At 34.6% G+C, this 15,544-nt stretch overlaps 1 protein-coding gene across 1 annotated transcript in view; it reads right to left on the reverse strand.

Moving 5' to 3' along the window:
* The window catches only part of LOC6034576 (LIM/homeobox protein Awh), a 58,278-nt gene that overhangs the window by 15,842 nt on the left and 26,892 nt on the right, over positions 1–15,544 (reverse strand). Inside the window, exon 2 of the mRNA XM_038264228.1 lies at positions 9,621–9,802. Coding sequence (XP_038120156.1) covers positions 9,621–9,802 — 182 coding nt within the window. The remainder of the gene's footprint in view (positions 1–9,620; positions 9,803–15,544) is intronic.

Raw genomic sequence — 15,544 nt, forward strand, 5'->3', positions numbered from 1 at the left:
GGAGACTTTTTTCTGACTACCATCGCAGAGGTCTGTCAGGCTCCAACACAGAGGAGACTTTTTTCTGACTACCATCGCAGAGGTCTGTCAGGCTCCAACACAGAGGAGACTTTTTCTGACTACCATCGCAGAGGTCTGTCAGGCTCCAACACAGAGGAGACTTTTTTCTGACTACCATCGCAGAGGTCTGTCAGGCTCCAACACAGAGGAGACTTTTTTCTGACTACCATCGCAGAGGTCTGTCAGGCTCCAACACAGAGGAGACTTTTTGCTGACTACCATCACAGAGGTTTGTCAGTCTCCAACACAGAAGAGACTTCAAAATTAACTATGACTAATCAATTATAACGGCAAAAAACGTTGCTCAAATCAAATTTCAAAGCAAAACATTGATTGTCAATTTCTGCATAAATCTATAAAATTTTCATTAGAATTCTAAAACGATAGTTTTCAATTTCCACAGCATCAAGCAACAATCTAATATTGCATCAAATTCACAGTAATAATTTATCGTCAATAATAACAACAATCAAATCTTCATTCAAATGAGAACTAAACATTTTTTCATTAACCATAAAATTAATAATCAAATTTTGCATCAACTTCAAAACAAAACATTGGTCATCAATTACCATATAAACAATCAAATATTGCGTCAAATTTAAAACTCAAAATTGCCCATCATAAAACAACAATCAAATATTGCATGAAATTTAAAACCGAAAAAAATACCGTTCTATAATAACAAAACTCAAATTCAGAAAACAAATCTTGGCCTTCGATTGCCACAACAAAAAGCAAATCTATCATCATATTCAAAATAATAACTGGTTTTCGATTACCACAATATCAATCAAACCTCGTATCTTACTCGAAACAAAATATTGGTTTTCATTTATCGCAAAAATAAGCAAATTTGTCATCTTATCATAACAAAACATTGGGCTTTAATTCCCTCATCAACAATCAAACCTTTCAATCAAAATTAAACCTGTAAATTTTGTAATTTGTGATTTTATTGGACTTTGCATCAAGCCATTGCCACAACAAGCATATCTTTCATTAAATTTAAAACAAAACTAACAAGAAGCAAATATTTATCTTATTCAAAAATAAACATTGGTCTTCAATTATCAAAATAACCAGCAACCAATCCAAAATAAAAAATTAAAATAATGATCATCAATAATAACAATCCATAACAATCAAATTTTGCATCAAATTCAAAATAAAACATTGGTCGTCAATCAAAACAACAACAATCAAATCTAAAGCAAAAATGTGATTGTACAAAAACAATCAAATTTCGAGCAAATTATTTGCCTTCAAATTTCACCATAAACTTAGAATAAAACATTGGTTTTCAATTATCACAACGAAAAGCCAAACTTACTACTTCAAAACAAAACATTCGTTCCCAATATCACAACAACAAGCAAATCATTCATTAAATTCAAGACCGTTAATTATCGCAGATAGTTTTATGCCTTTTATCAATTTCAAATAACAAGTTCAAGCAAAAATCTCCCTGTTTCACACAGGCAAAACAACAAAGCGAAACTTTGGACCTGCATCCTGGCAGGTAAACAAAACTGTTGGATTTCACAACACAACAATTCAAGCAAAACAAATGATCTTTCATGAATCAAAAGGTTCGACTTACCGGACTGTGCCATTGTCGTGATCGGGGACTTTCTTTTATAATAAAAACACAGATATTTTGCAATCAACAAACAACACGTCTTATTCCACAGAAATTAACCACAAAACTGATTTGACAATCTTCATTCTCTCTTTCGCTGGCCGCGCGCATCTCGTTGTTTTCTCGCTCGTTGTTCTCTCTCGCAGCTCGCTAGCGCGCTCTCGCACTCAATCCACAATCAGCTAACAAGGCAATATTCATGAAGGTGCGCACTTTTTGTTGCGCTCTTAACTCTTATTTATGAATTATATCAATCTTATAATAAATACTCATTTAATAATTTATTACATATTCAATCCTGCAACCCATAATCCCTACAGTCAAGAAACAAAATATGAACTTAAAAAATGTATAAGGTACCAGATTTTGCTCCAAACTAAACATTAGCACAGAAGGTGCCGTTTTGAGTCCCCTAAAACATGAGCAGTTCTTTAGAATTCTGCAAAAATAAATCCTGATTTTAAATTTTGTTATTTGTTTGAAACTCTGTCCAACGAATCCTTATGCCATTATTGCTATTTACATTATTAGTTTCTTCATACAAATCTCCATAATATTGTGAAGGCTGTCCATTAGGCCGTCCCAAAAAAATGAAAAGTTGTCAAATCTTTGGTGCTCACCCCTAGAATGATAGATTAGGATGTCAGGAACAATGTTTTCATACAACAAAAAAAATCCCAAAAATGGTTTACAACTCGCGCGCGGAGCTTGAATGAAAAAAGTGCATTTTTCGAGTATTTTTCAGAAATGCGAGTAACAATCATACTAAAGTCATTCAAATTTGGTCATCTTGGGCTTCAAGTTATAGTTTAATGTTCCCTGAACAAATTCCTGTACAGGCATAGTCCATAAAAGCTTGTGTTTGGGCATGGCATTGCGTTTTAGGGAGAAAAAATTGCATTTTTTAGCCAAAAAATTTCAAAAATCACTCCTCAAAACAAGCCAAAAAATTTTGCAGCCAAAACTAATGCATTCAGCTTATAGGAAATTTTACGGAGATCATTTTGCTTTTTTTTAACATTCAATTTATGTCCACGCAAAGCCGAGATATTTGCATTTTAGTGAACAAAAAGTGACGAATTTTCAAAATTCTTGGTATATAAGCGTTTTTAGCATAAACCATTTGCTACTATGATTACAAACGGGAAAAGGCATATATTTTGGATATTTTTATTTTGCTCGCTCAAAAACGATATTTGTTAATAATATTTCATGAAAAAATATTAGATTTTCTCACAATGCGACGTAAACGACATATTTAAAAGTACTGCTATGTGCTCTTCCCGATATGAACAAATAGAGCTCTAATGGGTAACTTTTTTTGAAAAAATAAGTTTTTTTTTATAAATGAATTTGTTTTATTCGAATGTACATACATAAAAATCAAGTTCACAGCCTAGAGATATGAACTTTAATAAAATTAATTTTGATTTATGATTATTTGTCGTTTACGTCACATTGTGAGAAAATCTCATGATTTTTTCATGAAATGTTATTAAAAAATATCGTTTTTGAGCGAGTAAAATAAAAATATTCAAAATATATGCCTTCCCGTTTGTAATCATAGTAGCAAATGGTTTATGCTAAAAACGCTTATGTACCAAGAATTTTTGAAAATTCGTCACTTTTTGTTCACTAAAATGCAAATATCTCGGCTTTGCGTGGACATAAATTGAATGTTAAAAAAAGCAAAATGATCTCCGTAAAATTTCCTATAAGCTGAATGCATTAGTTTTGGCTGCAAAATTTTTTGGCTCGTTTTGAGGAGTGATTTTTGAATTTTTTTGGCTTAAAAAATGTAATTTTTTCTCCCTAAAACGCAATGCCATGCCCAAACACAAGCTTTTATGGACTATGCCTGTACAGGAATTTGTTCAGGGAACATTAAACTATAACTTGAAGCCCAAGGTGATCAAATTTGAATGACTTTAGTATGATTGTTACTCGCATTTCTGAAAAATACTCGAAAAATGCACTTTTTTCATTCAAGCTCCGCGCGCGAGTTGTAAACCATTTTTGGGAATTTTTTGTTGTATGAAAACATTGTTCCTGACATCCTAATCTATCATTCTAGGGGTGAGCACCGAAGATTTGACAACTTTTCATTTTATTGGGACGGCCTAGAAAGGTGCTACGAAAACTTTCGAAGATCTGAATATCTAGAAGGGATTTTATGTTTGATTTGGTGTCTTCGGCAAATTTATAGGTTATAATTAGGACTACTCAGAAAAAAATAATTACACTCTTAAAAAATTACTAATTTTTTCAACTTTTTATCAAAAAAACTCGATTTTGACAAACTTTACCTCCTTTTTAATTTTTGAAATTACGACTTACATTACAATAAGGATAAATTTTGATTAAAGCCCTTTTGAAATGTAAGTCGTGCTTTTAAAAATCGAAAGCAATCAAAGGTCGGATCAACAATGTCCAAAAAAGTATTCTCAGCTTCTTGTATATTTGAAGGATAGACAAGGATGGACACTATTTTATTAAATTAAATAAATGAATTTATCGAATAATTTGGCCCAAAATTGGCTAGAACTCGGAACCGGTGCTCTTTTTCAAAATTCTGCAAAATTACTATCGATTAACAATTTAATTTCTCGTCTATAAATGTTTTTTTAATTTTATTGTGAGCTTTTTCGATACTATCTAAAAACACTTTTAAAAAATCATAGCTTGTCAAAAAACAAATCGTCCGTCATACCCTATAGCTCAAAAGTTTACAAAAACACATCAAAAAATTAACAAAAGTGAAGGGGTAAAGTTTGTCAAAATCGAGTTTTATGATAAAAAGGTATTTAAAAAAGGGAATTTTTTTTAGAGTGTAACTTTTTTTCTCATTAGTCCTAATCATAACTTAAATCTTTGCCGAAGACACCAAATCAATCATAAAATCCATCCTCGAGACACAGATATTCTGTAATGTTTTCGTAGCACTTTTCTTTGGACAGCCCCCAGATTTATATGGAGCCTGCATGAAGAAAAGTAAGGATGCAAAATGGCTTATTTGGACATGTAAAGAAACGATGAACAAAGTTTCACACAAATAAAAATAAACCTAGGTGATCGAACTGTTTATGATAAAAAATTTGAAAAAAAATAATGAAAATTTTGTTTCCGTGTATCTAATTTTTCTAAAATGTACTAATCTTAACCTACAATTTTGCCGAAGACACCAAATCGATTAGAAAATCCTTTTTCAAGGTACTTTTGACATAGGAAATGTATGGACAAAGTTTCATCCAAATAAAAAAAAATACAAAATTCTAAATTTGACACAAAATCTAGACAAATTGGCATATTTTCCTATCTATTTTGCATTTTTGATTTCTTTTGGATAAAAACAACAAGAAAACAATTTATAAAGTCAGTCCAAATTTATCTAACAGTAAATTGAATATAATCTATCTAAAATCTATCTAATCTATCTAAAAGTTGTCTTAAAATTTGCTTGAAAATTAAAAAAAAAATATAGAAATTGAAATAACAAGCCATGGTCTCTACATTTGAAATGCATTTTAAGATGTTTTTCAATCATAAGTTTTCAAAAAAAGTAAGATTTGACGAAAACAAAAAAATAGCGAAAAAAAATGCGATACTAAACATCTAAAGTTTTCAAAAATTTAAAAGATATTTAAATCAACCCAAACATGCTTAAAATGATTTTAAACGCAGGGAAATGCATTTTAATACAATTTCATCTGATTGCACTTAAATTTCCATAAATTTTTTGAAGTTTTTGTAAAAATATTTTTTTTTGCCCCCTGATGTAATATAACCATAACTATTATTTCTTGAAGGTGTAGGGCCATACATAAAGCACGTGGTTACAATTTTTGAAATTGTGTTTAGCGATTAAATTTTGGCTAGCTTGAAGAAAAACAAAAAATAAGTGGCGAGATAGATCATTAACTGACAGAGTCGGTTCAATAATTCGATTTTACTTTCAAAGACATTACCATAGCAAAAACTGATAGTATCCTAAAGCAACCAACGAATACATATTTTCAAAATTTGCACAGAGATGAAAAAGCACCATAATTTGAATATTTTTGGTTTTAGATTTAAAAGTTTCATGACAAAGATGTGAAAAGTTCCCATTAATTAACAAATTAAAAATTAAGAATGGTGCATACATAAGTAAATCACGATTAGTTGAAATTTTAAACATATTCAAAATCGTCAGACCAGAAATTCTTTGCAGCTGATTCCATTTTTTCGCGCACAAATTCAACAATTTGTTGAATCTAAACTAGCCTTTTTGCATTGATTTGAAAAAAGAGAGAAAAAAAATGCAAACAGCTTTCAACACAAATGTTGAACTCTGTTCTGTTCTGCGCGTGAAAAACTGTTCTTGGCCAACAACACCACCATTTTATGCATCACTCGTCGTCACCCATCGGTGGGGCTGCTGCCACTGCAGAAGAGAGCGAGCTGTTTATCATGTTGCCCCCACCCCAAATGCCTACCTAATTGAGTTAAATTGTGCATGTAAAACGTGTTATTTATGTCAGTGTGTGTCTGTGCGTACCTTATTTATTCATTTTCACTTGTCCAATCCAGGTGCGAGTCAGTTCCAATGTTTGTGGGGCGTTTGCTGCTGTTTGGCATAATTTTTCCCGGCCAGCAGTTCATTTTTTTTTCATACATAATTGCCAGCTATCATCAGCTTCGGTTCTTCCCCCGCGCGAGGGGGAGAAAAAATAAACGCCTTCCCCCCGGGGTAGTTGGCGTACCTGTTCTAATCATGGGCCCAAATCACGCACACACTCCCGCCTAAATTAATTAGCCAAATTAGCCTCCGCTGTGGCTGGTGGTTGTGGTTTGAGAATGCGTTTTGTTTTTTTGGAGTCCGTTATGTTCAGTTATAATTTAGGTATCAAATGCTGGAAAACTGAGAAAATATCAAATAATCACTTAAATCGCGCAAATCTGAGAAAGTAGACCATGTAATTTTTTTTTTTAAATAATTGGAAATGGAAATCGTTTTTGTATATTTTAGCAATTTTTCGGTATTTTCTGTTAAACTATACCAATCAGGATTAGTGAATTTTCACGATTGTGCGGACTGTGTGAAATTCGTAAAATTTCCGTGTAGTTTGACAATTTCTTAAACCAAAACTTAAAAATAACAAAATTCAACAAAAATTTTACCCACAAACAATTTTTATGTAAATTATACAAGACTGAAAATTCCATTTAAGACTTTTCTTCAAAAACATACATAATTTAGATATATTTTCATTCCTTAGCTTTGCTTGGTTGACCGTAGTAATTTAATCATATTTTCTTTCCCTGCAAAAACAATTTGACTTTAAATTTTACTTCATTATATTATTTTGATTTTGGGTTGCATAGAATAATATTTTAGTTTTTTTTCTGCGTTTTGTGCAATTATCACGAAATTTCATCATTTGGTGATGATCCCCATGGATATTGGAAGTATATTTTTGCTTCTTAATTTTATAATGAGGCTTTTGAAGCAAGAGATGAAAACTTTTAAACATATTTAAAATACTAACATAAATCGAATAATTTGAAATGAATATTTGCATTAAACAAGATTAACAAAGAACAAAGACATTTAGAAAAGATTTGCTTTCAGTGACACTTTAAAAATTGGTGAACAAATTTTAGTTGATTGAAGAAAAACACAAAGTGAAGTATATAAAGTATACTTTATGTAGTTTATGAGTTTACAATGAGACTCTCTAAACATTTTTTTCACATTCCGTGAAATTTTATTTAATTTGCTATATTTGAGTGTGAAAAATCACTAAGCCTACACAGAAAAAAATTATGGTAATATTACATCTACTGCCCATAATTGAAAATTCGGCTATTATGCCAAATCAAGTATTCCGAGAAAAACGCGTTTTAGTGTTTGTCACAAAATCTCCATCAAGGCAATTTCCCGTAAGAGTGGCATATTAGCCGTTTGGTTTTTCGCATCGGCAGCCAAGTCTAAACACTATTTCAGTGAAATTCAAGTTCCAGGAGATGCGTTGGAACATCCTCTACCACCTGGTGCTAATATCTCGTTTTGACGTAGACTTACGTCTTTGTCGAAGGTACTGGGGTGTCATTCCAAAAAACCCGGGCCGAAGGCCCTGGATAACTGCGTCATCCGTCAAACGCTTATATCTTCCTTCCCTCTAATCGAATCGACACGATTTATGTTCCATTCGATTCGAAAATTATTCAGCAATTTGCTATAAAACTTTCATTGTTGGCAAAATAGTTTAACTATTGAAACAATTGAATGTTTTAAAATGTTTTCAAAATGCAGAGATTTTGCAAGCAAATGAGCGCTTCCCACTCACGGACGGGAATGTCAAGTACCTATTTTGAGGGGAAAATCATCCGAGCAACGCGACCGAGTGTCGGTCGCGAAAAAGGAGGGGAAGTAGCGGGCCGAAATCATACATAAGAACGTGCGCCAGAGCCCATTCCATCATTCACGTCTCAGACGTCGGACCGGCAGCAGCAGCAGCAGCAGCAGGAAAGCTCAGCCCAGAGCAGCAGCAGCAGGAGAGAGACCAGAGCAGCAGCAGGAAAGCTCAGCCCAGAGCAGCAGGAGAGAGACCAGAGCAGCAGCAGCAGGAGAGAGGGACCAGAACTGGAAAAGAAGTGCGCATCGCCTTCTCGTCGTCACCGTCAGCCAGTTGCCTCTCGATGGCCGGACCGTTAGGATCTTTCGTGGTTGCTGTGGTTCGGAGGTGCTTCAATCCCCATCCTCGTCCCACCCGGGACGAGGCATCAACAAGATGAGGCGCGCGCCTGCTGCCTTCCGCCGAAAAGCCTCTCGTGGGTCAAGCCTTGGTTGTTAAACAATCGGGACATCCAACTAGCTCGTCGCATTCGCGGCGAGCGCTTCTGAAAGATTTACGTCTCATCAAATTCTAGTATTGAAAGAGTTGCCCTCGTCCCACCCGGGACGAGGCAGCGAGCTAATTTGAATTTAAATTTCAGGGACAAATTTTGGTCTTCGGGGGCGACGGATTGCACAGCTTTCTGAGGCTGCTCTCGCCCCCAACCCCTATGCCCCCTCTCCCCCTCCCCCCATTCGTAAAGTAAAGTAAATCTTTCCCAGTTCCTGAGGGGAACACCCTTGAAGAGTATCGGGGCCGGCATTTACAAAGCGGATTCAGTGGCAGTTTCATTCTCAACTTAATGTTAACATATTAAGGATATTGTTAACATTCCATAGGTCGCCTCCCTAAGGTGTCGTGATAAGGTCCAGTTTGTGACGATACACTACCTTCCCTTTACTAAGCAATCGATTCCAGAAGGGAAAAGATCACCAGTTGTGTTGGTCCGAGCCGGGATTTGAACCCCGATCTACCGCTTACGAGGCGGAAGCGTTACCACTGGGCTACGTGGCTCGGTAAAATTTCCCCCCATTCGGCTCGCTAAAATTCCTTCGTCTCTTTCTTTCCTCTCTTTGCCGTTCGAATGGGTGTTCCTTCCAATATATATAGCTAATTCTTCAAATTAATATATGGAAAACCCACATGTCCACATATCTAAATTTTACGTAAGTCTACGCCATTCCGGTTATGTCTGTGACATAACTACTTTGACTTTTTGCCAAAAGTGGATATTAGCCGTTTTTTCAATGGTGGGCAGTCTAGGAAGGGGTACATATTTTATTTCAGAAAAAAATGTGAAATTTTACCTCTGAAAATGTGTAATTTTACAACTTTTTTGATGTAATGTCACTTTTTCAGTCTAAATTGAGGTAAAATTACATCATAAAAGAGGTTATATTCAACCTTTTAAAATTACTCCTTCCAAATTTACACAATTTTTTACTGTGTACCAAATAATATAAATAATAATAAAAAGCCACATTTAAAACAAAATTTTATGAACTAATTTTACACTCCAATACACCCACACTCCCTCTCACCTCGCGTAGTCCGCTTTGCAGTAGATCTGGCGGTCCCGCAGGAAACACGACGGCTGCTGGTCCAGCGGGGTGTGACAGATGCAGCACCGGAGGCAGGCCGAGTGCCACGAGCAGCCGCCAACGTCGAGCAGGTACTGGTCGGAGATCGGTTCGCCGCACGCGGTGCAGGAGCGGAGTTCCTTCTGGAATGAGAAGTAGAATGAAAATTTAAAAGAATTAGAAATTTAAAAATAATCATTTTCATTCCTCCGAATATCTCTGCAAAAAGTCAGAAAACCCTTGAATGCACAAACGCACTTTGGGACCTCCTGCGGCGACCAATTCTGTTCAATGAGCATCAGCCGCTACATCATCTCGAGTGCGGATTGCTTTCTATTCAATTTCCACTCAAAATCAAATCTCCTGGAAGCGCAGCAGCACCTTTTAGCCCACAACAAAGCCACCACCGGAATGATGAATGGAACGAACGTCCTAACCACACAACCCGGAATGGTAACTTTGGTCGGTCGTACAATACCCGTTTAGCTCGGTTAATGGGGAGGGAGGAAGAGGCAAAGGACACTACGCATTGTCAGAGGGAAAATTGTAAAGGGCTGGAACGTGTTACATAATCGCCACATTTTGTAGCCAAAATGTCCTAGCACTTGAGGGTCTCCACAGTTGGCAGACAATTCCGGGAAGTCCTCCAAGCGTACAAGAAGCATTTGTGCTACAATAGCCAATTCGAGAAAGAAAAAAAGTCAAAAGAAGGGAGCGTTAAATCTGGCGCTTAGCAAAAGTAGCTTCTTGATTTATAGGCTTTGGTGTGGTCATTGAATTTGGGCATGTGCCCTCGGCCAGAATTAGCACCTGGACACACGATATGAGCGGCTAATTGGGAAGGAAGACTGGTTTGGAAGGTTGTAATAATTTATATTGAAGGTTTTATATTCTTTGGACACGAGCCTCCAACTATTTGAGGGAGGATATAAATTTATATTTACTAAAGTGATACTGTATTAATTGATATTTAAGCTAGTTTTATACTGCAAATTGGTCCAGATCACATAAGTAGTGGTAAATTCCTAGAAAATTTAGCAACTTTGGTGCTTGTCTCCGATATAGTTTTATTAGTTCACGTTTATCAAGTTTTTGAAAATCAAACTTTTTAAGAATATTTTTAGTTATTTTCATCAGTCAGTCAGTTTTTTAAACTATTTTGGACGATGATCCCGATTTCCTTTTCTCGATATCTCGAGGCGGTGAAGCGTTACGACCCCTTTCTTTTTTATATTTTTTACTAAATCATATTTTATATTCTGTCCACACAGTTAAAACATTATAGTTATGTGTATTGTACCTATACAAATTTCAATCATTTTCCGAAGTAATATATACAGCCATTCCACGTCAAACAGGAAGTCTCCAAATCAAAAGTTCTCCGATTTGGCTCAAATTTGGAGTGGGGTTTTTTGGCCCAAATAATTAGACCCGTATTTTTTTTGGCGATTAGGGTGGTCCTATCCGAAATAGGGTGGTCCATAAAATTGCGTTTTTCGTCGATTTTCGCAAAAGCCACATTTTTCAAAAAATCATATCTCCGGAACGGCTGAACCAATTTTGGAGCGCCACAATACAAAAGAAAGGATATTAGTTGTGCTTTTAATGAAAAATATGTTGATGTCCAAAAAACCACCTGAATATTTGAAAAGGTCCTATGAAAATTTCATTTGCCGATTTCAAGGTCTCGGGACCAAAGAGCCCATGTCTGAAAATATTTTTCCCTGATTCCTTGTAATATTTTACATAACATTTAAAAAAATTGCGAATATCCATTAACACGTTTCGGAGATATGATTTTTTTAACATAAAAACTGGGTTTTTCGACGCGCCGCGCGCAAAAATGGGAAAATGACGAAAACGGGTAAAAATCAACTTTTTTCACTAAAACTGTGATAACTTGAAAATTTCAGCGATGACCTATGCATGTCTGGGTACCAAAAGTCAATTACGAACATTTTGGTACCCAAACATGTATAGGAGAAACAAAATTCCGTGTATTCTTTTTTCGGAAACAAAAAAAAAAAGAGGTAAAAAGTTCGACAATATTGAGTTATTTTGTTACAAAGTGAGAAAAACTAGACAATTTTTTCCGTGTACTAGTTATTTTTTTATATTTATACAGTTTTGCCGAAGATACCAAACCGATCAGAAAAATCCCTTCCCAAGATACGGATTTCGAACATTTTCAAAGCACTTTTGAATGGATGCTAGTATCCTAATATGGAGAATAGCGTGGTTCACGTTTCTATGAAAAAGACAAAAGTTGTTGTTCAAAAGCCACCATCTAAAAGTATCTGTATCTTTAAAGGGTCACTTCCTAGCATGTTGGTATGTTCTACAAAGTTGTTCCCCAGTTCAAAACCTATCTCCTACTATAAGAATCAAGTCATTTCATTGATTTATTAAAAAAAATCCTAATACAATGTAAAAAAAGATAGTTTCCCATGGAAAATAAATCAAAATCCCATATAAATTTCAAATTAAAACTGGAGCTCCTAGACCTTACCAAATGGGCTCAAATTTTCAGGAGTGCTTCTGGGGACATAAAAGAACGAAATTCCGGTTGATGCAAGACAAAATAACAACTTTTGTCTTTTTCATAGAAACGTGAACCACGCTAATGGAGAATTCATTCATGCAAAATTGTTTACAAGGAAAACAGGAATCAATGTTTCAAAAATCCAATTAAAGTACAAATAAAAAAAAATAAAACAAATAAAAAAAATATAAAAATTGAAATTACAAGCCATGGTTTTAACATTTTAATGAAAAAGTGTTTAAAAAATGCATTTTACAACTGCCCAGATGTTTTGCAATCTTTAGTTTTTAAAATATCAAAGTACTGGCGAAATATTTTTGTTTGTCGAAAAAAAACTTATTGCAGTAGGGGAACAGCATCTAATTCCAGCGTGCCTCTAAGGTTGCCATATCAGCACTTTGACGTTCAATTGCAGCTCATAAAACGTGTTTTCAACTGAAATCGGGTGATAAATAGTACAACAGGAAGTGAGCAGGTGGGTTTCTATAAACAGTTTTCCAAAAAAAAAGTTGTTTAAACAGTGAAATTGGATGGAGTTACGAGAGAGTTCTTAACCTGCCAAACATACGTGAATTTCCCCTTCTGTACAACGGAATTTCAACAAAAAAATATTTTTGATCGATCTCAAATATGCTAAATATGATTTTAAACGCATGAAAATGCATTTCAATTTATTTTCAGTTCATTAGACTTCTCGTTCCAATAAAATTTTGAAGTTTGTTTAAAAAAAATATTTTTTGCCTCCTGATTTTTCGAACCGATTTTGAAGGGAGAGGAGGAGGGGGGGGGGGCGACATAAACTTCAAAAAATATTTGCAACAGCCTAATGATTTTTTTAAAGTTTGGTTAGAAGAGTAAAATAAAGTATTTTTAAACCTATTTTCGATCTCATTAGGTTTTTGTGCCAAATTTTCCCTAGTTTTTGTTTAATTACATTTGAAGAACCTTCTGTTACTAAGCGGTTATTGAAAAGGAAATATTTGCAAGGAACACCAAATCTCTATGAACCAGTTATTCCTCACAAGTTGTAAAATTGTTATTTCGATAAATAAAATGAATTGAATTGAATCAAACTATATTATGAATGTAAAGATGGATTTGCAATGGAAAAGTAATTATGATAAATTTATATAATAATACTAATAATAATCTCAAATTATTAAAAAAAATCAGAATTAAAAGAATTAACGTAATCGAATCAAATGATTCAAGACTACTTAATTTAATATCAAAAAATTGAACTCATTCTTGACACATTATTATTTTTTGTAGATACTTTTAAGATAAAGTTAAAGGTCATTTTAAATTTCGTTGCTGTTCAAAATTTGAAGATGCCATCATAAGCTCCTTATAAACATCAACATAACGGTTTAGAGCAAGTATAAATAAGTTATTATAAGTTATCTTAAAATGTATTTCAAAACATGCCGTTGCAAAAACACAACGACTCAATTAATCATTTTGCTTTCATAAAAACAAATAGCAGAAGCCAGAGCAGTTCTACAGATTCCGGCTTTGGCTGACACCGCTCGGTCACTTCGATGCCTTCATTGAACCGCCCCACAACCGTGAATAATGGCGTTACTCTTTTCACCGAAATTGAAGCGTCGCGAATCGCTAATCGCACTCCCCAGACGCACACACACACACATACTCGCTAATCGCTCACTCAGCTACAACTCTATCGATCGTCCAGCTACCAGCATTAATGGTGGGCTTGTACCTCGTGCGCCAAAGGTTAAATTGCACAGTAAAAAGTTTATTAATAAATTGTTGTTTTTACAATTATCTTTTTTTTTTAAATCAATAGAAATTTAAATATTTCTATTGAAATTAATTTGAGAAAATCTAATTTTTGTATTGTGCCTTCAAAAGTGAGAGAGTTAATAAAATATAATAATCCAAATTACCGCAAACCGATCGAAGCATCATCATCGACGACGCCTAATGGCGCAAGAAAGTGGCGTTGAAAGTCGGGGACGACCTGAACGTTCCCTTTCAAACCTTCTCCTCCAAACAGTCAGTGTTGCTCGTGCGCGGAACCAATTCATCCGGAGCTCCACGGCTTTGGATTTTCCCTTCACGCCCATCAAAGGCTCTGATCGCTCCGTAGCACATCCATCAGGGCCTAGCTATGGCTGGCGGAGAAAGATTTTGAAAAAACGAACGGGGAAATCGCCACCACCGCCGCCATGGACACACAATCGATCCGATGATCTGTGAAATCATGTTTAACGGTAGCGCTTTGCTTTTGGTGTTTTTTTTTCTATCTATCTGTTCAATGAATGTAAAAAACAACAACGCTAAAATAGCGACAGAGAAAGGATTTTAATAAAATTTGTTTCTACTTTTTCTATAACTAGAGAAACATTTTGCAGCAATGGTTCGTCCAAATAAGTCTTTATACAATTCTGGCAACCGGCCATCTGTATCTTGAGAACGGATTTTCGAATCGATTTGGTGTCTTCGGGAAAGTTGTAATTATTGCTTATAATCGATAAAATCGAAAGTTATTATAACCAAATTTTTCTGAAAAAAAACTGCAAAAAATAAGAGAGAGTTGCTCTGCTATGAAAATATATAAGAATTTTTATCTTGAGAACATGGTTTCAGACAAGATTTCAGTTCAAGTTGAAAATCATAAATTTTGGAAATCAAAAATAATGGTTATTTTTTATTTGTTTTATAAATTTGATTATAATATTTCAAACTTGAAGGATCAGAAAATTTTGCTGATGATGCCAACTGATTTCGCAAATTTATAGTTACAGATTTAATTGATGGTCAGGTTTCGTGAATAATTGTTCATTTCGATAAATTGATCACCTTCCTGTTATTCCTAAAAATCGTAAGGCAAAACAAGTTTTCTGTTTACAAGTGTTCTATGAAAATGTTGACTGTGTTTTTAAAGGTCTTCGCCAACTACTTATTAGAAATAAAATATGAAGAAATAATGATCTCTAGGCTTAGTGATTTTTCACGCTAAAATAATGCAATTTTCGCAGGGAACACTATCAAAAAAACACAAATTCTCACGGAAAATTCACGGAGCGTAAAAAATGTTAAAATAACTTATAAACTCTTAACAACCGGAAAGATTTTCGTATACCGTAAAACGGGGTGACTTTGATAGCCGGGGTGACTTTGATAGGTTTGCGATTTTTCAGCAAAATGAAGAGTACTATTAAAATACGTACGGAATGGTTTAGAATCATACTGGCCGTGTTAGAGAAGTATTCAAAGTACCTCAAAAAGAACTTTTCATAAAATTTTGATAAGTTTAAAAAGTTAGTAATGTTAAGAAAATGTTGATAAAAGTCATTATTTTAAACTTCTCAAAGTG

The sequence above is a fragment of the Culex quinquefasciatus genome, chromosome 3 (assembly GCF_015732765.1).
Source record: "Culex quinquefasciatus strain JHB chromosome 3, VPISU_Cqui_1.0_pri_paternal, whole genome shotgun sequence".
NCBI classification, from domain to species: Eukaryota; Metazoa; Arthropoda; class Insecta; order Diptera; family Culicidae; genus Culex; species Culex quinquefasciatus.